General features: G+C 55.7%; 2 protein-coding genes and 1 long non-coding RNA gene across 9 annotated transcripts in view; 1 reads left to right on the top strand and 2 right to left on the bottom strand.

The window, feature by feature from the left end:
* Window positions 1–9573: 9573 nt before the first annotated feature.
* LOC134470796 (uncharacterized) lies at window positions 9574–13422 on the bottom strand. 2 transcript variants are annotated; one of them, XR_010039959.1, is made up of 4 exons: window positions 12755–13422; window positions 11069–11160; window positions 10152–10200; window positions 9574–9710 (listed from the first exon to the last, which is right to left on the bottom strand). It is a non-coding gene; the product is annotated as an uncharacterized LOC134470796 (long non-coding RNA). The 2 variants fall into 2 exon arrangements; XR_010039958.1 differs by having other exon boundaries at window positions 13164–13422.
* A 446-nt stretch (window positions 13423–13868) lies between these two features.
* On the top strand, window positions 13869–25183 carry Cabp7 (calcium binding protein 7). 2 transcript variants are annotated; one of them, XM_013141548.3, is made up of 5 exons: window positions 13869–14007; window positions 20466–20609; window positions 22042–22154; window positions 22461–22614; window positions 22849–25183. In XM_013141548.3, the coding sequence occupies exons 1-5, from the start codon at window positions 13899–13901 to the stop codon at window positions 22974–22976; spliced, it is 648 nt and encodes a 215-aa protein (XP_012997002.2). In that variant the 5' UTR covers window positions 13869–13898; the 3' UTR covers window positions 22977–25183. The 2 variants fall into 2 exon arrangements, with proteins under 2 accessions (XP_012997002.2, XP_063082047.1); XM_063225977.1 differs by having other exon boundaries at window positions 22398–22614.
* Zmat5 (zinc finger matrin-type 5) overlaps window positions 24316–26533 on the bottom strand; it is a 29294-nt gene continuing 27076 nt past the window's right edge. For all 5 annotated transcript variants that reach the window (XM_003478328.5, XM_005007272.4, XM_063225978.1 and 2 more), the window contains one exon: window positions 24316–24698. In XM_003478328.5, coding sequence (XP_003478376.1) covers window positions 24569–24698 — 130 coding nt within the window. In that variant the 3' untranslated portion in view covers window positions 24316–24568. The remainder of the gene's footprint in view (window positions 24699–26533) is intronic.

Genomic DNA, 26533 nt, shown 5'->3' with positions numbered 1-26533 from the left:
AGCAACTCCCTGTGGACCCAGCCCTACCCGCCCGGCTCAGGGGAGTAAGCCCCTGTGGTCCTGGTTCCCTATCTGAGTACCAATACTGTGTGCATGGGGAAAGGCTGCAACCTGCTCTGGTCAGGCTCTGAGAAAGATGACAATAATACCAACAGTGACCTGTGTTGGCCTCGCTACACTTGATCTCTCCTTAGTTCCACAGCACTCCCAGGAGGAGGCCTCAATCATTGCACACACCAGGGCCCAGGAAGGAGCAGTGGCTCCTGCTTAGATCCTAACTGGTGGAATCATAGGAGAACGCCAGGAGAGCTCTGTGCAGTTACTCTCATGTGAGACAAAGAGGAAACTGAGGCTAAAGAAAAGCTAAAAAACTCCAAGAGCTGGGATTTGAACCCCATCCTCTGCTGTACCCTGGCTCAGACTTGGAGGAGAATGGCTCAGAGAATGGCCCCCACCATGGAGGTGGGGCCAGTGACCCTCTGAGAGGCCCAACAGTAGGGACAACGCCAGCACCCCAGCCTGGGCTGCCCAGAGGAGAGGTCAGATTCTAAGAGGAATGGTCCCAGGGCAGACCCCCCCACCCTAGCTGAGGAGGAAAAGGCTTGGTGCTCCCTGGTGTGGCTGACAGAACGTGAGTCCGGGGGTTGATGCTGCTCAGCTGGGGGACACTGAGCGAGTCTCTTCACCTCTCTGAGCTCCAGTTTGCTCAGCTGGAAAATGGGGTCACTGATGTCTGCCTTGGATGAGTAAATGAACTAATACCCGTAAATGCTTGCACAGCGCCTGGCAGCAAGCGAGTGCCCATAACTGCCAGGCAGCTCTCGCCACCAGAAAGGATAAGATCCCGTAACACTGGCATTTATCTGGCAGGCCCACACCAGCGACAGAACTCAGACCTGATGCTCCTGTAACCACCTGCATGCCCAGGGACAGCAGGTGGCCTGAGCTTGCTTGTATGGTTCTGCTGTGCCCAACATAGAGCTTGGCACATAGTAGGTCTCCAGTACATTCACTCACTTTTGAGTGAATGAAGGAATCCTGGTTTGTGGAATGACCATCTCGGTGCCAGAGGGTCTTGGCCCACTTGATAGGCTGTCATGCAACTCAGGTACGTAATAGATACAAAAGGTCTTGTTTTTATAATGAAAATGCTGAGGCAGAGGAGGAGGGAGATGGCAACTTCCCAGCAAATGGACATGGGGGCTGGGAGAGATCCAGGTGCACGATGTCCCAAGGCCAGCTGGTCAGGCCAGCTGAGCTGTGATCACTGAAGGCCTGGTCATTACTCAGCCACCCCTCCCCCAGTGTCTCTGGCGAGAGGAGCATCCGTCAAAGTCTCCTTCTCTGTGATGGCCCAGACAATTAGTCCTGCCTCAATCTGCCAGCCTGCCACTCAAAGCCACCACTTCCTCCTCCAACATGCCTGAGGAATGGGGAGGGGGATGACTCCCGAGCTAGCCCATCCCAAATGTCATTTACCTGCCAGGCCCTGTGTCCATTTCTGTGAATCCTTCTCTCCCCAGTGAGAAGACATTGCCATGTCCTCATTTTTTAGAAATGGGATCACAGTGCCCAGAGACTCACCTGGGGTCATGTAAGTGAGTCCCAGAGCCACCATTCAAATAACCAGTTGGTCTGGTCCTGGAGCACCCACCTTTGACCTCTACCACCCTCCAGGCCTCAGTTTCTCCTTTTCACTAGACAGTTGCAGTCTTCTGAAGGTCCCACCCCAAAAAGCACGGCAGAGAGACCACCACCTGCTTGCCTCACAGTGTCCCAGAGACAGGGTGATGGATGAGGATCCCGTGGCGGGCACGTCCGGCTCACCCACACACCCACCAGCCCACTGAAGGGTGATGGATCTGTTCCTCCTCTCCCGTTCCCCAGGGGCACAGCTCCATCTGGTCAGGTGCACTGCCAGGCTGATGGATGGGCCACCCTCACTGCTGCCGCCACCTGCACCCTCGATGCTGTGCTCCAGGGTCAGGAGGGCAGGTTGGTGTCTGCTCATTCAGTCATTCAATAAACACATGAGTATCCAGGCCCTGCTGTGAGCTAGAACATGGCAGTCAGCAAAACAGACTAGGATACTAGTCATGACCCTTCCCAGTGTGACAAATGTGATCAGAAGGCATGTAGAGGGTGGCTGTGAGAGCCAGAGAAGGCCACCTCTGACCAGACTCCAGGGACCAGGCTGCTGGTTCTAAATTAGGTGGATGGAGAAGTTCTTACAAAGTTCTAAATGGTGGCAGGGCAGGGGGTCAGGGGAAGAGGATTTGGGACATTGGAGCCGACAGTGGTCAGTGCCAGACGCTGAGGAATTAGCCCCATTTTTATGTTTTTTGTTTTGTTTCTTTCTTTGTCTCTTTGTAGGGATAGGGATTGAACCCAGGGCTCATACGTGCTCTTCACACATGCTAGGCAAGTCCTCTGCCGCTGAGCTAAACTCCCAACCCTATCAGTCCTGTTTTAAAGATGAGAAAACTGGGGCTGGGGATTTAGCTCAGCAGCATAAGAACCTGCCTTGCAAGCAGGCGGTCGTGAGTTCGATCCCCAGTACTGCTTTAAAAAAAAAAAAAAAAATGAGAAAACTAAGGTTCAGACAAGGACTTGCCCAAGGTCACACAGGGAGGGGGACGCAGAGCCAGCTGCAGGCAAGGTTCTGTAATAACCGTCGGCCCCTTGGACGCCAGAGCCTGGGCTTCTTCCTCCTCTTCAGCCCCGACAGGCCCTGAAGCCTGAGGATGGCCCCCACCAGCCCAGCACCTCCTCATTCACAGAGGCAGCTGTCCCCTCCGTGCCGCCACGGACAGGAGCCAGGCAAGAAATATCACATCATTAAGATGACAAATCCCTTTACTAACTGAACTGGAAGGCCTGCAGCCCTGCCTCAGATCCCCTCCACCTCTCCTCTCCCCGCCCTGGGCTCATCTTCTGTCCTGGACCAGGGGACCAGCAGGAGAGCCTGTGCAGGATATGGCCAGGTGTGGCTGGGACGATCACCTTTGCCCCGAGGTGACCTTGGGTCTCCAGCCCTCTGTGGACGTGCAGTGGCATGTGGGGCCTCATCAGCCCTCCCCAGCAAAGACCTGGGAGGAGTGTAGTGGGGGTCCATTCTATAGGTGAGGAAACTGAGGTTTGGAGAGAAGACCTTCAGATGGGCCACCCTCTCTGCCCCTTGGTCTCGAGCAGGGGGCTACCCCAAGTCTCAGGCATCCTATCCAATTCTGTATACCCTATCCTTGCTCAGAGGAAGAAATCCAAAGCAAGACTCGTGTCTTGGAATATTATCCCCCATCAGGATCTGGCACAGAGCCTGTATTTTTTTAGGGTCAGACCTGCCTCCTACCTTGGTGGGACATCTTCTAATCCTGTGAGGAAGACAGAGCAGGGGTCACTCTCCTGAATTTCCAGGCAGGAACCCAGCAACTTTAGGTAGGTGCTGCCCTCAACTTTCCCATCTGACAGCGGGGGCCTTCCACTAATCCTCTTGACTGAGACTGAGTTTAAGGAGAGCCTGGTAGGTGTCGAGTGAGTGTGCAGGGCCACACGTGTGTGGGACACAGCAGCACACATGCATGTAATGCGAGCATACTTGCTCTGCATGTGCCCTCATGTGTTTGCCTGGCTGGGCACCTGCACTGCCCCAGGCTCAGGTTCTCGTGGCTCAGACCCCTGCATGCATACAGCTGGCACCCAAGCATACACTGCACACACACCCTACCACCAATGCACACATCTGCACTGACAAGCCACCCAGACCTGTCTGAGCACCTCTCTGTCATACGCCGCAACCACCGGAGGCCCTGTGTGGGGTCCAGGTTTCTCTGGAGATCAGGACAGGTGAGCAGAAGGCAGGAGATGCTGCCCAGTCCCACAGGCAGCCCCAGTTCCCAGAATGACCCCCCCTCCCACTTTCTCCAGGCCCAGCCTGCAAGGACACGCTGTCTGCCCGCCCGGTGTCCTGGTCTCCTTGGATGCAGACAGAGCCCACGGAGGCGTCTGGCGCATCTTGACTCGGCCGCAGCAGCTGCACTGGTCCCCCAACCCCCATCCCTGTGGCCAGTACTGTCCTGCCTGTCCTTCCTCACCTGCTGGGCAGCTGTGACTTGCTACCCTTCTGTCTCTAAGGTAGGGAGAAGGCTTCTTTCAGGACTCCCTGTGGAGGGCCTCACAAGACTTTCCCTGACCTCAGGCAGGTCATTGTCACACAAGCTTAGTTTGCCCATCAGGGAAATGGGAAGGAGGACAAACTAGAAACTTTCTAAGATCAAGGTATGTCTGCCGTGTTTTGTCTTACAGGTTGAGGGAAGGAGGGAGGGGATCCACTGAGTCGATCCAGGGAAGAGGAAGGTTTCGGGGACAAGGCTAGCAGGGTTGGCTGGCTAGGAATTGGAGTAGGGTTGAGTGTGCTGATCAGTGAATTCTCCCTGCTATTGACCCGGTAGATGCTTCTTGGCTATTTTGCAAATGAGGAAACTGAGGCCTGGAGGGTTACCGTGAAGGGCCGTGAATTCCTCAGCTCCCTGCACTACCCCACTCCAAGGACCGGAGTTGGGAACCATGCCCAAGACGACTCTTGCCTCCCCACCCTACTCTAGCCAGGGAGAGGACATTCCAGGAAAGGCTTCCTCCAGAGCCGGGAGTCTGCCCACCCCTGCTCACAGCACCTGGCTCTCAGCCCACCCTTAGCTCTGCCCATCCATCTCTGTCACTTCCTGGCAGGGCTGGTGGGCCATGCATTTCCTGGCCATGTGAGGCAGGAAGACCCGGTAGGTAGGCAGGGTGCTGCTGGACTCGGGTGCCACCTGCCTCAGAGCTGAGGGTGGGATTTCAGGCACTATCACCTGCCTATGAAGGAGACCAGAGGCCAGCAGAGGAAGGGCTTCCCTGCGGTCCCAAAGCCCACCCTGTAGGTCGCTGCTTCATGTGTGGGAGCTTGCAGGGGGCAGCTGGAGGCCACAGGGTGACTTGGCTGAAGGGAGTGTAGGTCAGGCTGATGGCTTACAGGCGGAGGGGACCAAGGCAGTACAACTCTGCAACCTTTGGCAGGAGGACAGAGATTTTTATCTCCCCTCCCCCACCTCCCCGAGTAATTTGCTGATGTAGGTCGCTGGGGTGCTGTCTCCTGACTGATCTGCTGAGGGTGTGGGGGTTCAGGTGGGAGTCAGGTCAGCTCTTAGCCCAGGTGTTCCAGCCACCACCCCTGTCCCATGTCAGCCTCTTGCCTTCCTCGACTTGCACATGACCCCCCCACCCCAGGATGTTTCTATAAGGAGCCTCCCTTCATTCAACAATCATGCACAACCCCCCAATTTTTCCCATATGCCAGGAACCTGGTACGGAAAAATCCAGTACCAAACAAAAAAAGTCTGCCATGTAGTACAATGTGGTAAATGCAAACTAGGCAATAAAGCAGGGTGGGAAAGAGGCACAGTTTGGTTTTTGTGTTGTTGTTTGTTTATTTTAAAGATAGAATGGCCAGAGAAGGCCCATTAAGAAGATGTCTTTTGAATAAAAACATGAAAGGGTGAGCCATGAATGTACCTGAGGGTAGAGCATTCCAGGGAGAAGACACAGCAAGGGCAAAGGCCCTGAGGCAGGATGGTGCCACATAGCTCAGATGAGGCAGCCAGAGCAGGAGAGGAGCAAGGCAAGCGGGTTTGCGAGGTGCAGTGAGGGAACAGGTATTGCAGGCTCCTGTGGGGGATTTTGGGTCTTCCTTGGAAAATGGTTGGTGTCACAGAATGGGAAGAAAAGGAGGACCACAACATAGTTTAGGGGAGCGTTTGTGGTATGGTAGGGGTCCAACAGGAGATGCTAGAGGGTCAGTGGGAGGGCCTAGAGGGCCCCTGGGCCAGGCATGTGACAGAGGCCTTCTGTTGGTCTATTTGTCTTCCTTCTCTCCCTTCTTCCTTCTTTCTTTCATTAATTAATCCAGTAAGTATCTACTGAATGCCAAGCACAGTTCCAGCCTCTGTGACATCAGTCTAAAGGATGCTCTATGCTGTTCATCCCCCCACAAGTCTCTTGTGATGTCCTGAGGTATGGGGTAGGGACTCAGCCCCCTTCAACCCCTCTCCAAGTCCTAGAAAGCTGATCTCCTGTGCTCCATGTGGGTACAGGATGGCCCCTGTGTGTGTGCCTGAGAACACAGCACATGTGGGTGATCAGGGCTGATAAGCATGTGCCTCACACAAGTATGAGATCAGCCACAGAATACATGCAAGGATGTCCCCTCCCCTCCTGGGCCTCAATTTCATCCATTTTTGGATGAGAGGACACAGAGATCCTTCCTATTCTAAAATGAAGACACTTTAGGACTGGGGGTGTGGCCCAGTGTTATAGCATAAGTGAGGCCCTGGATTCTATTCCCAGCAGTGCAAAAAAAAATGAGGACACCAGTTACGCTGAATCCTGGGGGTGAGGGCCCGGGGTTGTGGTTGTGGTTTATGCAGGCAGGGATGTTGGACACTGCATAAAGTGAACCCAGAGTGGGGCTGAGCAGAGCCAAGGACCCAGGGAACACAAGGAGAATCTGAATTTGAGGAGTCTCTCTGCCCCTGCTTGCTATTAGGATGGAGTGGGATAAAAAGGTGTCTCTTCTTGTAGCATTCTCCAAAGTCTTCTTCCTCCTGACATGATGGGACCTGAACCTAAGAGGGGCAATGAATAGACCCCGGGCAGGCCTCCTGTGCTTGGCCATCCAGAACCTCAGCCTGCACGGCACTGCTGGAGAACAGGAGGCTCTAGTAGTGACCCAGCCCTAGCCTAGGAAACGGCCCTGCCCTGCATTCCCTGCCCCTGGCCCCACATGGCCCCCCAGTTCACCCCAGCCCCCACAGCTTCTCTAATTACACAGCCATAAAGCACAATCTCTAATGATCCAATTAGTAACACCATTACTGCTCTGTCCAGGATTAAAATTACCAATTAAACTGCTGTCGATTTTATCATCACTTAGGCTCGACAAGACCAGGGCATTGCAGGCCTCAAGGGCCATTACTGGACTCCTGGGCCAGGAGCTGGCCAGGGAAGTAGGCCTGGTTTGGCCCTGGAGGAAGTTCTTCCCTCCACCACCCCTAGTGTTTCAGTCTATGGCCCAGTTCCCCATAAATTTGGTGGCAGTGGGTGGCAAGGGGATCTCCATGCCCAGCCCCTCCCCAAGTGATGCCTCTAGTCTAGACTTCTCCATGTCATTCCCCAAGGACAAAATTCATCCATCCCATTTCCCAGTCTCAGCACCAGGCTAATCTTGGCAGCTGAGTCCTGGGACAAAGGATGGAGTTGCTCACCGGAAAGCCTGGCGCAGCTCCCACTTCTCTTTGCCCCTAACTGTTCCTACCCTTTTCTCTCCCATCATAGCACTCTCTGTAGTCTCAAGGTGCCAACTTCACACAGTGTCCCCCAGAGTGAACGGAGAGTGCCTCTCCAACCAGCAGTCAAAAGTAACCATTGGCCTTCTCTCAAGTCATGAGAAGGGGGCCCCAGTAGTGACCTAAGTGCTTTGTTTTAAAGCAGAGCATACCTTTGAGCATAAAGACAGAACCCAGGGACTCAAGAGTGCTGGCCACTGCTCTGGATGCTGAGCTCCCCTTGCCTGGGGGATTGCAAACAGACTGCACCCGAGCACATGGCTATAGGTTTTCCTGAAACAGAATCTAGAATGTTTGCTCTCATATTCTTTACTTCTTGTCCTGTAGGTGCTTCCAGAAAACAAGAAACGAGGGAGTGGGTGTCCATTTGACTGGAGAGGGCGGGCAGTTGCCCTCTGAAAACTCAGCACTAGGAGATGTGCTGAACACAGGGCTGAAGGCACCTTAAAATACTGCTGACATGTTTGTGCGGTCCTGGACTCTGGGCTCATTGGTTTTACACTTTAGCCTTTCTGTGCTCACCCTGAGAAATAGGGGCCAACAAGTTACCCAGGAGATGACTCTGAAGGATGTGCTTATGCTCACAGGTGGGTGCGGGCACAGAGCCCACCACGAGGGTCTTGACACCCAAGCTTACACACAAGCCCTTCATGTCACACAGAGACATCTGCAGAGGAGGGAGACTGTGGGGCCCCAGGTTCAGTCTGCTCCAGGGATGTTGAGATTCTGCCCAGGAGAGGTGACTTCCCTCAACCCATTACCACAGGCTTGGGGTATCTGGAGATGGGTGCGTTCTAGGAGAGCAGCCATTCCAGGCCATCAGTCCATTTCTCATCAGAGGCAATAGACTGAAGCAGGGACCTAGTGAGCCCAGAGCAATTAGGAGCTGTCTCTCGACTCGCCTCCTGCCAGCTGCCACAGCTGTCACTCAGGAGGTGCCTGAAGCAATGGCCAGGGTTGAAGTACCCATGGCCCCCTCCACTCTATGTAGGGTCCTGATTCCTGGGGCAGCTTCCCAGCCTGAGTTCTGCCAGACTTGGGGTATAGGCTCCCACTTCCCAGAGGACACCAGGATCAGAGATCTGTGTTGTTCCCAAGGCAGGACATCCTTAAGCTCCTCTCACGTCTGCTTAGCCTCAGTTTCCCCTGCCAGGCCCTTTTCCTCTGGAGCACTGGTTTTCAGCCTGGCTGTCCCATGACTTTTAAGAATGTCCCTCTGAGAGACCCCTGTGGGAACAGAGTCACTCAGAGGGACAGGAGCTGTGTCCCTGAATGTGTGTGTGGTCAGCTGGGTTTTTGTAGTTATGGATATCAAACCTGGCCACAAGAGCCAGAAACTCCTCCTGTTCTGTGGCCTTCTCCTCTCTCTTCCAGCTCAGTGACTCCTGGGCTCAGGGATTTCTAGGGGCCAGAAAGGGGCTCAAAAGTTTCAGCCTGAGGAATGTACACCTCATCTGTCACCTCAGCAGACCACTGAAGCAGGCTGTGTGGTGACAGCACCAACTGCATTTTACAGGACAGGAAACTACTAGTGTGGGTGCCACACTCAAGGCACAGAGCTGGTGACAGCAGCCAGGCTTCAGTCCAGTCACCCTGGACTCTGCCTCTAGTGCCCTTTTCTATGCCAAAGTTGCTTCTCAGAGAGGAACAAACTTAAAGACCTGTCCCCTTTGCCCTTACATGGACTCTGTTCCCAGCTTCCCTGTCCATTCCCACCACTATCAGGAGCTGGGCCTCAGATGAGTCAGAGAGGGTGGCCAGAGGAGAGCAGGGAGCAGAGTAGACAGATGCCCCCAGGTTCCAGACTGCACCCTCTCCCGGCCCCACTTGTATCTGCAAGTCTATAAATTCCATTATTCATCAAGTGACTGTGTAAGTTTGCCTGAACAATGAATATTTTATTCACCTCCAGACATTGTCCCCAGCGGGTTCTTGGAACAATATTATTCTCCAGCCAAGGAGCAGAGGCCAGAGCCTCTGCTGTCCCTGAACACTCCCTCCCCACCACCTGTACCTCCCCACCTCCTCCCACCAGCTCAGGCAGGGCTATAATCAATGGCAGACATGACCTTGAACTCAGTGCTAACCCTCCCTCTACTTTGATTTCCTCCTCCAAACAATGGGTTCATTGACTTCCTTGGCAGGCTCATCCTGGCCCTCCACCATTTTACACCCCACCCCCACCCCCCGCTGGGCCCCGGGCTCTGCCGGGAGCTCTCCCTGGTACTGAATGTGGACAGCAAGACGATGCTGGTAACAGAGGCAAAGTCTAGGAGGCGATTCCCCTGATCTTGAGAAGAGAGGGCTCTGCTCCGGTGTTCAGAGGCAAGAACCCTGTTTTCAAGGAGAAGAATTACATTAGTCTTGGGAGGAAGGGGTCTGGCCTCTGGACATGGAGATCCCCAACTTCTCTTCCCTCTCTGCCTGACATTTAGGAAAATTCCCAGCTCTCCTAGTGTCCCCAACTTCCTGAGCCAAGGATCAGTGGGCAAAGTCCATCCAGACCCTTTGGGGAAGTCCTAAGGCCCCATATGTCTCCCAGTGGGCACCCAGGAAGTTTAGTGTGATGGTGGCAGACAGCACCTTCCCCAGGTGGGGGAGTGACAAACATAATTCACACCCTCTGATCACACTATGTACTTCAGATGCCTAGAGGAAAAGCTAAGGTTGCCAGGCTAAAGAGCTATTGGGATTAGCTGGGCATGGTGGCTCATGCCTGTAATCCCAGCATTTGAGAAGCTGAGGTAGGAGGATCGTTGTGAGTTTGAGACCAACCTGGGCTATGAAGTGAGCTCAAAACCAGCCTGAAGTGCACAGCAAGACCCTGTCTCAAAAAGACCAAAGAAAAAGAGCAGCTATTGGGAAAGCAATCATTCATTCATTCTCTCATTCATTAGACAGATGTTCATCTTCCTAAAACCAGCTCGGTGCCATATATGGGGGACCTAAGGCATACAAACTCAGGAAGGAGCTGGCCTCCAGAACTAAGAGCAATCTCATATTTCTCAGCTTTTCTCTACCCTAGCTTCTCCCCACTGGAGTACCCCTGATTGCATAAGAGGCACCCTATTCCATAAACTGAGTAGGATCTTATTGTTCACTCAGTGGGTTGGGTATGCTTTCCATTAAACAAGTAAGTAAGCTGAGGCTCAGAGAATTCACACAGAGAACTCTAGCTTCTGCATGCAGAGCTCTGGTTGCTCAGGTGACTACCTCTCCAACTCCATCCTCCTATCAAAGCTCCCCTCCCAAACCTTTCAGCAGATAGTGTAAAAGCCTCAGCCTCAGGCATACTGCCCAGCCCTATGCCCTTGTTCTGTGAGCAGCAGGCATGAACAACTCCTCATCCCGAGTCCTGGCCTGGCATAGAGGCCTGGCACCTAGAGCTGCCCAGTGAACCTCAGTGTATAGGAGAGGATAGAGGAAGCCAGCAGTGGTCCCCAGGGGCGTCAGGGTTCCAGCGGAACCACAAGAGCAGGGAGAGATTGGTATAGCCCAGAACCTGGTCCATGGAGCCCTTGCCTTGCCTTGGGCTCCAACCTTAGCTCTACCTCATACTGCTGTATGATCTGGTGTGGTCCTTCTGGTTCCCTGAGTGGGCTTATCTTTGCCTATGAAGGCTTCTCCATGCAGAGTTCTGAATGCTCAGAGGATGGGGCATGTGAAGACTCATGTGTGTCTCATGTACTCACCCGGCAGACAGAAGAGGGAACAACAGATGCAGCTCATGGCACGTGGAAGCCTGGTGCTGACTGGCAACTCACCAGTGTCATGGCCTATGGCTCTGCAGTAGGGAAGAGGACACGGACTGACCAAGGGAGTAACAAAGAGGGCCCAAGTGGTGTGGTGCACATAAAAGCTACAGCTTCTAGTGGGCCTTACAGCTTGGAAGAAGCCTCCCCAGGGAGTGTCCTGGTCACAAGAAAGATAGCCTCACCCCTTTGTCACAGGCCAAGGCCAAGGCATGGAGGTCTGTCTCTACAGACACCAATGCCTTCTTAGCACAGATTTGCAGGGCCTGGCCATGCTAATGAAGCCTGCTTGATTTGGGCTTGATTCATTCAGGGGCTGTTTCTGCCCTTTCTTTTGAAAATTGCCCATCTGGGTAGTAAGGTTGGGAGCTGAAGGGGACACACGGGTAGCTTCCCCCTACCCTCATCAAGCAAGGGAGTTACTGGGAGCTGGGTTTTCTGCCAGCTGCTCAGCCTGCTCCAGTGTGCTGTCCCTCAGCTTAACTTCAAACTGGCTGGCCAGGCTGGGTACCCAGCAAATGCCAAAGAGTGAGCTGCTACTGCAGCTCCGCCTCTCAATCAATACTCCATGCTATGATTATTAATTCATATTCCCAAGAAGATTTTCATGCTAATAGGAAACTCCCAAGAGATGCAAGGAGGTGCTGTCAGGCACCGGTCATAGGTTGCATCAGTTCATCCTCACTGTGGCCTGGGAGGCAGCATTAACACCTTCAATTGACAGATGGTAAAACTGAGGCCCTGGCAGGTTAAGGGATGCAACTAAAGTCCCTTGGTAAGGAGGTGGCAAATGCAGGAGCCGGAGTCTTTCTGTCTCACTCCAGGTGCTGTGTTCTTTCTCCCTCACCTTTGCTCTACCAGAAACCTCGAAGGAGCTCAAAGCATTCTGCTGTGTTGGTGGATGGTTAAACAACAGAGCAGGTGGACAAGAGGAGCTTAGGGGTGGGAGCTTTTCCCAGGTCTCTAACACCTCTAGCCTCAGGTTCAAATAGGCAGCCAGCTGGCCTGTAGGCCTAGGGAGACACAGCTGGGGTCTTTTCCTCATGCTCCTTTGTAACCTGTGGATACCACCAAGAGCTACCATCAGAACAGCTACTAAGAAGTGCTGGGGCCAGGCCTGCTTCAGCCCAGCTTGGCTGGGGCTGACATCTCCACAGAGCCCCTCTCTCCCAGTTCACAGATAGGGCTATGATTAATCAGCAACAAAAGCAAAAACAAGCAGAAAAATGTAATCAGCTGGGAAGGGCAGGGCTGGGCAGGGCTGTGGCAATCAGCTTTCCTGCTGGGGCCTTTAGCTGATTGGACCCAGGCACAGTGAGGTGGTTCCAATGGGGGCTCCAGGGATGGGATCCCAAGCCATGGTCAGCCCAGGCCAGAAAGTCACTATCCCCCACAAATCTACATGTACATCTGTGCACCTGCCTCTTCCAACCCAAGGAGCTGCACACTTGCACCTGCTCCCATCTGCCCACAGGCATGTACCCAGAGGCTCATCCCCTCTTCTGCCAGCTCACAACCTTGGCACACACAGGTGGCCATACACACTCATGACACACATTCCCCATGCCCATATGGACCTGAAAGCACATGTACACACACACCCTTGTAGATAAAAGATACACTCACCCACATGCAGCTCCGTCAACCCCCTCTCCCCATAAGCACACTTGTTCTGAGCCTGGCACACACGTTAGGTCTGACCCACAGCCATGTGCACGACAGCCTGGAACACCAGAGCCCACAGTCTCAGGGCTACATCTCTTCCTCGCTGCTCCTGGAGTCAAGAGACAGACGCTGGCTATCCCTCTGCAAGCTGAATGGCCGTGGGAAAGAACGCAAAGTGGGGCCTCACTGTGGGTGTTAAAGTCAGCTGTTGGTGTCAGTCACAGACCTGTATCCAGCTCCTGCCTGTTGCCCCTTTCCCGTGACCTTGGACAACGTCCTTCTCTAAACCTCAGTTTCCCCACCTTGGAGCCTCTCCTGGCACCAGCACCGTGGTACTTCTTGAGAACCCACGCTCCCGGACCAACCTCACCTTTCTGGGTCTCTGGTCCTCAGTTCCCAGCTCTCAGCTCCAGGTTGGAGGGGGGACATAGGGACAGCTGGGTTAAGGGGTGCAGCAAAGGAAGGGCCTCACCCCCAATTCGCCCACTTTGGTCGTGGTGGCTTTGAACGTAGGATTGGGGGAGAAGGGTTATCTGAGGGAGACCCTGGAAAAGGGGGAATCCGGGACTGAAGGTGAGAAGGAGCTCCTGCGGGGCTGGGGCGGCAGCTCAGGGGCCGGCGGCGGGAAGGGGGGGGGGCGCGGAGGGGGCGGGCGGCCGGCGGGCGGGGGAGGCGGGGAGCGCAGCGAGCGCGGCACAGAGCGAGCGAGCGGGCGAGCGAGCAGGAGAGGTGGTGGAGCCGGAGCCGCTGGCCAGGCGGCCGCGCCGGCGAGCGGACGAGCAGGCGCGAGCAGCTCGGAGCGCGCGGGGCACGGAGGAGCGGGCGCGGCGGGCGCAGCGCTGGGCGAGCGCAGAGGAGAGGCCCGAGCGGCGCCGCCCCCGCCGCCCCTGCGGGGCCCCGGCCGGGAGCCCAACGAGGGAGGGGGCGGCATGGCCGGGCCTCCCGGGGCGTAGGGGCGCCCGGCCCCCCACGAGGGGCGCCCCTGCTCCGCCGCCGCCGCCCTCCGCAGCCGCGCGCCCCACCCGCTCCCGCCGCCCCCGGGGCCGCCGGCGGCCGATGAGCCCCGGCCTCAAAGTTTGCGGCGGGCGGGCGCGGAGCCTCCAAGATGCCGTTCCACCCGGTGACGGCGGCGTTGATGTACCGGGGCATCTACACCGTGCCCAACCTGCTGTCGGAGCAGCGCCCGGTGGACATCCCCGAGGACGAGCTGGAGGGTGAGTGCCCGCCGGGACCCCCGCCCGCCCGCCCTCCTACCTGTGCGCCCAGGTGAAGCGCGGGCCGGGGGCGCAGGGGGGCTCTCCGCGGTGCCGGCACCGGGTGGGCGGCTCCAGCGAGCTGTCGCGCCGGAGGCCAGACCTGTGGTGGGGGTCGCCGGCACGGAGGGGCGGCCCAGCCCCTGCCCGCGTGGACCTTGCGCTGCGGAAACTTGCGGGTCCCTGCAGCGGGGTCACGGGGCCGCTAGCCCGCGGCGACTGTGCGGCAGCGCGGCCGGCTGGGCTGGGGGTCCGAGCAGTGTCCCCAGCGCCGGCCCGGCCGGAGCAGCAGCATCCTGGTCCCCTCCGCGGCGCCCGCCCGTAGCTCTGCGCTCGCATTGACATTCCGCTCGTGTCGCTTTAAAAATCCAATCTGCTCGGGCAGCCGGAAAAGGGGAGAGGGTGTCTGCCCTACTCTTGTCCGCTGAGGGCCGCCCCCATCCCCTCTGGGGGCCATGGCCTCTTTCCCGTACCCTTGCAGGGACCCCCAACCCAGCGCGCCGGGAAGGCAGCTTGGGAGGCGGTGGCGACAACAAGTGGCCGGATTGGGCGGCTCAGTCGCGATAGCCAAACCTAGAAGGGAGAAGCACAGAGGCTAGGACCCAAACCTGCCCCCCACCCTGTTCTGTCTCCCTCTCAGACAAGAAAGGGGACAGCAGGCAGTTGGCTAGAAGAGAACAAAACAGGGTGCAGGGTTTGGGGTCCCCAGACAGAGTGTCCTGCAGAACAGCGAGCCCCCTGGGGCCTGCTCAGCTCTTTCTCTGCTGAGCTAGGGGGAGGTGCTCTGGGTTTCCCCTCCCCCAGACCTCCTGGGGCCCCATATGGAGTGGAGTTGGGGGCTCTGGGCTGATGGGAGCCTTGGCCTCTTAGGATCTGCTTGTGTGTTGCGGGGGGAGGGACTGAGATCACCCAGGGAATGGGCCTTTCTGGATACCTTGGGCTAGGGTCTCTGAAATTTGGGAGCTCAGGGCCTGAGGAGGTGCAGCTAGAGTCAGTTAGAGATACCAGCAGGAACCCTGCCGTGGAGGGAGGTTCTTCCTCATCCCCAAGCCTGGGTGGAGGCAGATCTTGGGGGAGTCCGTCTGGATCAGGGGAAGATCCAGAGAGAGGGAGAAGGCAGCTGCCGCCTCACTCACTGCACCACAGGCCAGGAGGCACCTGGTCCTCACCAGCTTCCCCGCAAACCCTCACATGCCAGGAAAGCCTGGAGACTGGGCCTGGGCTCTGATGCCCACAGGACAAATGGAGGGACCCTTGTGCCCCTGACCTGACCTTACCATTTGCTCCCAAAGTCTAGGTCCCGCTTTGCCCGTGCCAAAACCCAGGCTAAGTACTCCCCTCCAGAGCCTGGGGAGAGGAGGAGGCACTATGAGGTGCTAGAGGGCAGGGAATGGGGCGTAGGTCATCTTTTCCCCACTTTCGTTCTTCCTGCTGTGGACCCTCCAAACCTCCTGCAGTTTACTGTTGCAGAAGCCTGTTCTTAGTCACTTGGACAGGGACCAGCATGTCTCCCCAGACTCCAGACAGCTTCCACCTCTTTCCCTTGGTTTGCTTCCAACACCCCCACCATGACCCTGGCACCCTCGTTCCAATCCTCCCTACGTCCCTCCTCTCCTGCTTCCATAGTCCTGGGTTGCACAGAGAGAAGAGGGAGATGCTGAGAGGAGGTTGAGCTGGAGGTTAAGCAGGGCACACGGTGGGCAGCACAGAAACAAGGAGCCCGCAGGCTCCCCTTGGGCAGCCCAGTGGACGTGCTGGCAGGAGCCCAGCGATGTTAGTCACCATCACACTGAACACACTCCCTGCTTCTCTCCTGTCCTCTTCTCCTGGGCCAGCAGAGGGGCCCTGGTGCAGGGAGTGCCTGAAGGACAGGGTCCTCTCTGGGGACATTAGGTGGGTGGCATGGAGCCAAGAGATGTCTCAGTCGCCCCAGCCCATCTGCCAGCCAGTAGGCATCTACATCGAAAGGCGAGAAGTCCTCCATGACTGTCTCCCTTCTTGGATATAGGAACCCCAAAAGCCCTGGCAGGGCCTGGGTGCCTTGCAGTGGCCCTTGAATGCGAGGGCTGGGTGAAGAGTGGCTGTCTCTGACAGATTCCCGTCTGCTTCTCCAGGGCCTGTTAGTTCTCATGCCCTAGGAGAGTCTCGGTAAGACCCAGGCCTTTGCTGGGGAAAGACTCTGTCAGGGAACCACATGTGTCAGGATGAGGGAGTGGGTGGCCTTGGCTGAAGTGCTGTGGACAGTGCGTACCTCCTTGCAGCAGAAGTCCAGGGGGTGGTCAGGAGGTAAGGCAGTGGTGAGGAGGATGAAGAAAGGGGGTGGGGAGCCCAAGGTTAAAATGAGGGACATGGGGTGACCTTGGGCAATCACTTGCCTCTGTGAACCTCAGTTTCCCCAGCTGTAAAAGAGGGAGTTGGTATTGCCCTACCCAGGGATGGTGGGGGTCAAGATGTATTGGAAGTACTCAGCAGAGGATCTGGCACTGGGGATTGGGGGCCCAAATGTTGGCGGCAGGGATATTGACGGTAGAGTACCCCATAGTGGATAAGAGCCTAGAGTACATAAAGCCCATGGGGCAGGGCTGCAGCCAGTGCATGGGTGGCTGGGTTGGAGTGGGGAAACTGGGGGCCAGGACTGAGACCTCTGAGGACCTGTGGTCCTGGGAAGCCATGGACAACATTTGGCAGAGTACAGATGTGGCTGGGTGAAGCTGACCTGGGGCCCACCAGCTCCTATGAGAAAGAGGCAGGGGCTCCTCACATTCTCTGTGCACCCCCTGTCCGGTGTGCACTCACAGCAGAGGCCTCCAGGAGCACTGAGGCTGGTCCTGCGGCATCCGTGAGCTTGAGTGCCTAACGGTGGGAAACAGGGTGGCTCATCCAGAGAGAAAGAAGATAGGCAGGCAGACAACCACCAGGGAAGGTTCTGGGACTGACACTTGGCCTGGCCAGGCCGGTAGTGGACCTTACATTGAGAGTAGCCAAATGGGGGCCTTCTGGCTAGGGGGAGGGCTGGGGGGGTCCCTTCCTGACCCTGATACCTGCAGCCTGAGACCAGCAGACACCTCTGCAGATACCAAAAGCTCAGGGAGGCTGGCGATATGGGGCGCAGGGCCAATGCCGCGGAGAGTGGCTGGCACTGCAGAGAATGGACACTGCCCCTTCCAGTGACCTCCATCCCGTGCCCCCACAACTGCTGCTCTCTGACTGAATGCTGTGTGTCCTTTGGGGCCTGCTGGGGCTCAGATCCTGACACAGATCCACAAGTTGGGCAGGGGATTGAGGGATGTCAGGCTGGAGATGGTGAGTGGGGGACAGTATCAGCCTGAAAACCTGGCTGCCCTGCCAGCCCATTCCCGGGCCAGGCATCTCCATGCCAAGATGTAGCACAGCAGGGTTCCCCTGGCCTCACAGGGCGGAAAGGGATCGAGGCTTTCGGGGAAATGCATCCAGACATGCTGTGCTGATGGCACAGTGACAGGTTTGACACCCACCACCCTTGGGGGCCCTCCAGGAGGGGATAGGAGGCCATGGGGCAGAGTCTCATCACATTTCACAGCTAGGTACCCTAGAGAGAGGGTCAGGTGGTTGCTGAGCATCGAAGTCAGGATTCAGGCCCAGGCCTGAGGCCCCAGTCCTGCCCGTGGGCAACTAGCCTGGTGTCCTGAGCTCACCCAATCCTTGCTCTCCTTCTATCTCTGCCATCTGGGACAATCTGATTTATAGTGTCCTTCGCTGAGCCAGACCTGGCTGAACACTTACATGCTTGATTTTCTTGCTTATCATCCCAGCAAGTCCCATTGTACAGGTGAGCAGACTGCTGCCTAAGGTCACCCAGCCAGGATGGAAGAGACTAGGATTTGAACCTGGATCTATGTGACCAACAAGCAGAAAAGAACTAAACTGGGCCTCTGTGGGCGGAAGGGTATCAGTTGGGACAGGGCTCCCGGACAGAGGTGTAAGTTGGGTGTCCCAGAAAGGGTGGGTGAAGGAATATGTGGATGGGGAGGTGACTGGCTGTGGATTTACCTAGTGGCCTCAAGAGATTAGCGCTGCCTGAGAGATGACCACGGGGCCTGCACAGCTGCCTTAGAGCCTGTCGTCTGCCCGTTTACCCAAAGATTTGCCTGTCTGTCCTCTGTGGTCTCCCCTTCTACCTAGTACCTTTCCTCTGGACTTCTAAGGAAGAGGCTGTAGTTGAGGGGGCCATGGGCCTGATTGTCATTGCCAGCTCCTGCCAGGATAAGGAGCTCTCACTCCTGTCCCCACTGTGCACCAGGACTTTGCCACCTCACCCTGAGAGCTCCCAGAGGGGGAAACCAAGAACTTGGTGTGGGCCCTGAGCCTGGGTCCCCCAAAATCAGCCTTTCAGCTCCATTTCGCTCTTCTGTGGGTGACCTGTAGCCTGAATGGGGACCAGGGCTCTGGGTGCTGAGCAAGGAGACAGGCAGGCTCCTCAGCCTCCCCTCCGGCTTCTGGCTGCTGCAGGGTGGAAAGCAATCGCTTCCTTTGGCTGGGATCCTTTGGGGCTCTGAGTGACGGCTACACAGCAAGTGGTACACCAGCTCTGCTCCGCTCCTTTCTCTTAGTGCTCCAGTGGGTGGGTTCCTCATGTCATTCATTTCTTTCATCATTCATTCAGCAAGTGTTTATGCTTCAGTGACAGCCCTGCTCCAGGTAATTTGGAAAACTATGAACAAGACTCACCGAGTGAGTCTCTGCTCTCCTGGCACTGAGTTCATGAGATAGTGTGGGGGAAAAACAGGCCTGTGGGGACCCAGAGGAGGCCAAGGGCAGCAGGGGGCCTAAGGGCACAGGAACACGCAGCTGTGCACTCTGAGATCTGGGGTTGCATCTGAGTTGGGTACGGGACCGGGGACCGAACAGCATTCTAGGCAAAAGCAACTGCATATTCAAGGGCTGGAGGTGGAGTGGGGCTGGGGTTCACCTAGACTGAGAGAGCCCCTGGGGCTGAAGTTCTCCAGAGCTGCTAGGCCTCTTACATACCTCTGGTCACACGAAGCATGCTGTTTCCTCAGCGGCCCATGAAAATGCTAGGTGGGATTTCTCGGAGTCTGGGATTTGCAGAAACCCTGGGCTTGGTCCAGACCTCCCAGCCCAGCTGCTTCCCTGGGTCCAGGGCCATTGATTAGGGAACCAGGATCTCAGGCCTGGCCTGGGATGGGTCTGGGAGCACAGACAGCTCAAGGACAGTCCAATGTCTACCTCAGTCTACATGTGACTTCAGACACATGTGGATGTGGATGTTGGATGTGGACGGCAAGCGGAGAGAGCCTGATGGGGATCGGGGCCTCTACTCAAGTCACCTTGCTCTGGGCCGTGGTCTGTAGTTGGTTCTTGTCTCCTCTGGAGATAAAAGTGTAGAATCTTGTAAGCAGTTTCAAAACACACAGACGCCTACTATGCCAAGGCCTGGGCAACCTGACCAGCAGCAGTAGCCCTGACCTCTGAGCCAAGCTAACTGTCTAGCCTGGGATGTCTATGCACACACACAAACACACACGTGGGTGCATATGAACCCTGACTCTTGTCTGCAGAAATCCCCACTCAGAGAGCAACAAAGAGATAAAACTAGAGGGCTGAGATCTGTCATCCAAAAAGGAAATACTGTTTGGGGTCAGGATGGGGTTGTATTAATTAAGGGAAACAAAGGTGGAGCAAAGGTGAGAGGCTTGGACCCCCTCAACAGTTCCCAGTTGTGTCTGACATCTTCACCATTGTGCCCATTTTGCTGTGGAGAAAACTGAGGCCACCCAAGAACATAGATAGAGTTGCCTGGTCCCAGGATCCTAGTGAAGTGTGTTGCTTCCCACCTGAGTTACCCAGGTCCTCAGGCCTCAGTCTTCCCCTCCATACAATAGAGAGGTGACCCTTGCATGTGATCCAGCCTGGGACTGTAGGCCCCAAGTGGGGAGGCAGCCCATGCCCAGCTGTGCCCAGCTCTCAGCCCATTAGCTGGAGCTGTTGCTGCTGCTTCACATGCCATTAGTGAATGCTGACCAATGTTAGGGACCTGTGGTGCGGGAAGCCGAGTGGGATGGAGATGAGGGACTGGGAGATGGGGGATGGAAAGAGGGGGGTGGGGAGCCTCCATTCAGCAGCTGTCTCGTTGTGAGCCCAGCGCCCTCCTTACACCCACCACACGGGGTCGTTGTGAGCATGCCAGGAGAGGCTGTGGGAGCCTGGCACTCTGTCACTGCCTCAGGCCAAGTACACCTTTGCCTGTGGCCTAGCCAGACCAGGGTCTCAGAAAGCAGCAGCAGGAAGGCCTCCTGGGACCACCTTTGCCTGCTTTGCGGGATGTGCAGCCTCAGGGCTGAACTCTCAGATCCTGGGGGCATGGGAGAGGGGTGTTGGGGACAGGGCCGAGGCCCCAGCCTGTTCTGCTCCCCCCACAGAAATCCGAGAAGCCTTCAAGGTGTTTGATCGCGATGGCAATGGCTTCATCTCCAAGCAGGAGCTCGGTACAGCCATGCGCTCCCTGGGCTACATGCCCAACGAGGTGGAGCTGGAGGTTATCATCCAGCGGCTGGACATGGACGGTGAGCCCCCTGCTTCAGTTTCCTCACCTGTTACTTGGAACCCCCTTCTGGATGGGGCCAGTTCTGGGGTCAGAGCCACTGAGGCGGAACCCACCCTGGGTTTCTTTAAGCTGCCTCAAAGTCTGTGTTAAGTGTGGCCCCATTTTTTGGCCTGGAGAATTGAGGCCAAAGAGGCTATAACAGCTCCAGCCAGATGTAGAGGTATGACAATCTCAGGCAGTGAAAGGACTTCTCCTTTCACTCTGTAGCCTGAAAAAAAGATTTTTTTTTTGTCTTTTTGAGACAGGGTCTCACTATGCAGTTCAGGCTGGCCTTGAGCTCACTTTGTAGCCCAGGCTGGTCTCGAACTCGCAACGATCCTCCTGCTTCAGCCTCCCGAGTGCTGGGACTACAGGCATGAACCACCACGCCTGGCTCTGTAGTCTGAAAAATTTTAAAGTAAGGAAAAAGTAGCCGAGGATGGAGGTACCTGCTTGTAATCTCTGTACAGAGACTAGGATAGGAAGACCATGAGTTTAAGGCCAACTTAAACTACACAGCAAGATCCTATCTCAAAACAACAGAAAGCTGGCTGTGGTGGTGGGCACACATAACTCACACACTCTAGGAAGCTGAGGCAGGAGGATCACCCACGTTCAAGCCTGGCCTGGGCAATTTAGTTAGACCTTAGTTAGACCTTATCTCAAAATTTAAAATAAAAAGTGACACTAAGCATGGTAGTGCACACCTGTAATCCCAGCACTCAGGAAGTTGAGAGGAAAGGACCACTGTGAGTTCAAGGCCAGCCTGGGATACATAGTGAGACCCTATCTCAAAAACACAATGATAATAATAATAATTACTGGAGACATATCTCAGTGCAGAGGGCCTCTGTTCAATCCCTAGTACCACAAAATAAGTACAAAAAAGTAGGGAGGATATAATAAATGGTTTCACATTCCAGTCCCCATAACTCAAATAAATTCAGTTAGTTATATTTGCCACCTAGCATTTTATTAAGGAAAATTGATAAGGACCAGTGATGCCAAGCCTCTTATGCTTTACCCCACTCACGGTCTCCTCCCCAAGACAACAGTACAGCTTTGTTCCCTGTCTGTATGACAGGATGTCCAGGCTGGCTACATCCTCATCAGCATCAGAGTGCTGGGGAGCCAGGGAGGGCTGAGTGGTGGGAGGGTCTCCCACATGTTGGCCCCAGTGGGGACCCACCTGCTGCTCCCCACCTACACTTTCTCCAGCAAGACTTCATCTAGGGGACTGGTAGGTGGCCATGAAATTGACTCAGGCTGGGAGGGGACATGGTAAGGACAGGCTGAGGTCACATGGTAAGCCCAAGATAGACCAGGACTCCATCTCACCTCCTGTAGGCCTTGGGCTGCCTTCCCAGATAGGTTTCATCCTGACCTACTGATTGGACCTGTGTCTACCTTAGGTGATGGCCAGGTAGACTTTGAGGAGTTTGTGACCCTCCTAGGACCCAAGCTTTCCACCTCGGGGATCCCGGAGAAGTTCCATGGCACTGACTTCGACACTGTCTTCTGGAAGGTATGCCTCGGTTGGGTGGGACTCCGGGTTGTGCGCACCTTGGAGAGGGATCATGGCTGCAAGTAACTAGGCCCACCCTGTAAAGGAGTTACTTTTGTCCCCTGAATGAATACCTCCTAGAAAGCCATGGGCTCCCTGGAAAAGGCAGGCATGGGTCAGGGACTCTCTGGCAAGACGGAGAGAATGGTGTCCAGTGCTTTAGAATTGGGAGGTCTGTCGCTATGCTTGCATGCGTGGCTGCAGGGCGCTGAGCGGGGACTGTGGAGTGGTGGCCAGAACACTACCCATTCCCCGACCCCACCCAAGTGCGACATGCAGAAGCTGACAGTGGATGAGCTGAAGGGGTTGCTGTATGACACCTTCTGTGAGCACTTGTCCATGAAGGACATAGAGAACATCATCATGACCGAGGAAGAGAGCCACCTGGGCACGGCTGAAGAGTGCCCCGTGGATGTGGAGAGTGAGTGACTGGCCCCTGGGACTCCATGGGAGGGCTCGGCTGCCTGAGCAGGGGGACACACTGGGGCATTGCATGGGGAGATGGCAAGGCCTCCCTGCCTGTCTCAAACCCCAGGCCCCTGTGTCCCACATGGTGGAGCCCATGTGCGAAAGTGCTGGCAGCTCCCGATTCCACTGTGTCACTGTCCCCTTCTGTCTCTCTCCATTCCCTGGTGCTCCTGGTGGATGGCTGCAGCCTGCTCCAACCAGCAGATCCGCCAGACGTGTGTGCGGAAGAGTCTGATCTGCGCCTTTGCCATCGCCTTCATCATCAGTGTCATGCTCATCGCAGCCAACCAGGTGCTGCGCAGCGGCATGAAATAGGCACCGCTGGGCCTATCTGTTATATATGGTACCCAGGTTGCTCCACACCCAGTACCACCTGCAGCCCTCCCCCTCTGCCGGCTCCCCAGGCCACCATCCACCATCCACCATCCACCAACCGAGGCATACCTTCCATCAGGGCCTGGATGTCTGGTGACCCCACCTGTCTGACCCACAGGCCTTGCATGGAGCTGTGGTCTGGCGGTGGAGGACCTGGTGGTGGCTCCAAGGACAGCCCTCGGCTCCTTACATCTTGCCTGTGCCCCCATATATAATACTACTCTTCCCACTATCCAGGGACCCCTGGGAAATTAAGGAGGGATTTGTATAGGGACCCCCAAAATCTAGTCCCTGCTGTGGTCTCTATGTCCAGAGAGGGCAGCCATCTGCCTAGGGCCACAGAGCCAACCCCAGTTATGGTCTGTGAGGTTTGGGCAAGGTAAGGATGGCAAGGGACCAAAAACCTCCTCTTGGAAAAGGGCACAAGACTGTGGTCTCCTGGGTTCCTTCCTCTGACTCCAGAGGCCCAAACCCAGCTCTCCCCACACCACATTCACCTGCTGGGGTGCAGCCCACTCATTTCACGGGTGAAAAGCCTGAAGGTCCAAGGGCCGGAGACCTGGCTTCAGGTTCTGCCCCAATACGGATTTTTAGGAAAGGCAGAAGCTCATGGAGAATGGAGCATCTGAGGTGATCTTAAGACCTCTAACCTTCTGGGTCCCCCACCATAGACCCAGTGATCAAGGACCATGTTACCCTCTTCCCCCAGCCCAGAACCTAGAACTAGAATCTGACTAAGCAAGCAGCAGTCCGAGCAGCCTGTGTGACCTCCCACCAGTCAGGGTGCTCCTGTAGCAGGACCTTCAGAGGGCCTCTGGGCCACTGCCTGGGTCAGGAAGCTGGCACACCCCAGTGCCATCAGTGCCAAGAAGTGTGGCCAAGCCACTCTCCTAAGCTCAGAGCCTCCTCTCCTGTCCCCCTCACGACAGTTATCTGCACCTCCAGGCCAGACGCTGAGCTCCTGTCCCAGGTGTGCCATCCTCAGTGCTTGACGCCAGCTCAGCATGGGCAGGCGTGGGGGCCGAGAATTCTGCCAGAGCTGGGATGGGAGGTGGAGTCGTTGGGCACCTGTCATCAGGCCTGGAGCCACTTACTCCCACGTGACAGGCACAGCCACACTGGCATACCCTCTGCCCAGCCGGGCTGAGCCTCCACAGGTCCCTGCAAGCCCCATCACTCTGGAGAGGACCTGTCTCACCCGGGCCCTGTGCGTCCCCTGAACAATGGCTGCAGAAATGGAGCTGAGAATGCCGACAGGAGAAAACACACTCAAACCACCTTGGGGACAAGCTTTCTTTATAAACATCTGGAAGTTTTCCTGCTCATCTTCTCAAGACGTCCCATGAAGGAGGGGAGGATGGAGAATGGGGCTGCAGCTGCTGCTGTGGCTCCTGAGCCCTAGAGCGGTCAATCCCAGTCTCAGGGCTCCGTGGGGCAGAGCAGGAAGGAGCTCGGTCTCTCCAGTGTATACAAGTGTCTTTATTGTGATTGGTGGGACAGTGGCCAGTGGGAGTTAAGCATGGGTAAGGACCTCAGCCCCACTGTACTCTGGGCTGCAGGGGCCAGCCCCCTGGTGGGGGTGCCCGCAGGGAGGGGGGGAGCTCCTGGACTGGCGGCCAGCCTACAGGGTACTGGAAGACGGTGGCTCTGAGAGGTTCGACCCTAGAGAGAAAGAGAAAGGCAGAACATTAAGATGGGCTCACATCGGGGTGCTGCCCAGAACCAACTCCCCTTCCCACCACCCTGGCTATGGGAAGGACTGGCTGCCTGAACCACCCTTCTGGAAGCAGGGCCTTGACCACATGGAGACTCTCAGAGCCAGCATCCTCCCCTCAGGAACTGAGCCCAAGGAAATAGCTGGGTTATAGGCAGAGACTGGGGTATGCAAATGGCCTTGAGAAGAATGCAAATAATTTCAGTGTCCACCTGTGGGGGACTGATTAAACACATATGCACGTCCACAGCGGAGAATGCTATGCAGCCTGTGTAAAAATTAAGGCAAATTTATATGCACTGATAAGGAAAGACATACTATGTGAGTAGGGAGAAGCAGCAGCTTATAAAATAATGTATATAGCATGATACTATTTTTGTTTAAAGATATATAACATATATAAATGCATAAAACCCTGGAAGATACAGCAAAATGTTAACAGTGGTTCTATCTGAGTGGTACAATTATGGGTGGTTTTTTACTTCTTTATACTTTTCAGAAAGTTTTACAAGCACGCAAGCCTTTGAAATCAGAAAAAAAATATGGTCTAAAAATGTTTTAAAAAGCCTCATTTCTCATGCTACTCACTCTCCTTACCATTCACCTCCTTGCAAGCCACCTCCCCTGGAATCAGGGCCTATTTTAAGTGCTTTTCTTGAAAGGCATCATCTGTGCCCAGCCCTGGGCCCACTGCCCTTCGGAAGTGGACTGAGGCCCAGGGAGGCCAGGTCTTTCCCCTCCCTCCCACGCTCCACATTTAGACCCTTTTGGACTTGTCCTCCTCAGCCCACTCTAGGGACACAGTGTCCTTCTCCACTACAAAGTACTCTGAACTCACCTAGGGGCTCATGTCTCTTCCCCCACTGGGCCTGGAGCTCTCAGAAGGTGAAGGGCATGGGTAGGGCAATGGCCTGTCTGTATGCCAGTGTCCAGAGTTGGGCCTGGCACCAAGAGTTCACCCCATACTGCAAGAAGCAAATAGCCACACTGTGAGCTCTCTCCTGGCTAACAGGAAGACTACTTGGGGACAGACATGATGGCCTAGAGAAATTTCAAGAATTCCCATGCAAATCGCATTTTGCAAATGAAGCAACTGGTGTGCAGGGAGTCAGCAATAGGTCAGGTGACACAGTCAGCACAATTCAGACATTGCCACCTGCTCCTTCAGTCCCTTCTGCTGTGGGCACACGCCAGTCCTCCCTCGGCCTGAAGGAAAGGTGAGGACCTGGCAGCTCTGACTTTGTTTGGGGGCCCAGTGGTCAGCCCTCTGTAGAAAGAGGAGGTCTGGACAGCCTCAGACCCCTGAGTGGAGGTGGGATAGGGGTTGGGGGCTGGAGTCAACAGCCTGGAGTTTGCCTTGCTGCATCCACCCAGCTGCCCCTCTCTAGGTCTGATGACAGGACACAGTTGAGGACTTGCAGGAGCCTCCAGGGAGAGGAAAGGGACATCCCCTGCTCAATGGCTTGCTGCCTGCTGGAGAGCACAAAAAGCAGCTCTCAGCATGATTTATGGGCTGGGGAGATTTCATAAACTCCTCTACCACAGAGAAGGTAGGGGGTAGGAGAAGCTCCCCAGTTGCTGGAAGGGGGTGCCCCAGCAGCCAGCCAAACCAGGGCCCTTGATGGAGTCATGGTGACAGCAGGTTCTTCCAGGGAGGTTGTAACCCTGGGGAGCCCCTGCACCTGAGCTTCTGATCCTTCCCCTAGGAAACTGAGTAGATTTCTGGGCAGCTGGGTCCAAGCTCAGCACAGAACCCCTGTCTGCCCTGAGGGCCATGACAAGA

Source organism: Cavia porcellus, unplaced genomic scaffold, assembly GCF_034190915.1.
Source record: "Cavia porcellus strain 051 isolate PalLab524CR breed Dunkin Hartley unplaced genomic scaffold, mCavPor4.1 scaffold_16, whole genome shotgun sequence".
Taxonomy (NCBI): Eukaryota; Metazoa; Chordata; class Mammalia; order Rodentia; family Caviidae; genus Cavia; species Cavia porcellus.
This window is presented reverse-complemented; position numbering and strand designations above follow the sequence as displayed.

Coding starts and splice junctions, on each gene's coding strand:
- Cabp7 (XM_063225977.1), top strand. CDS start 13,899: ATGCCGTTCCACCCGGTGACGGCGGCGTTGATGTACCGGGGCATCTAC. Junction 14,008..20,465: donor CCCCGAGGACGAGCTGGAGG/GTGAGTGCCCGC, acceptor CTCCCCCCACAG/AAATCCGAGAAGCCTTCAAG. Junction 22,615..22,848: donor GTGCCCCGTGGATGTGGAGA/GTGAGTGACTGG, acceptor GGATGGCTGCAG/CCTGCTCCAACCAGCAGATC.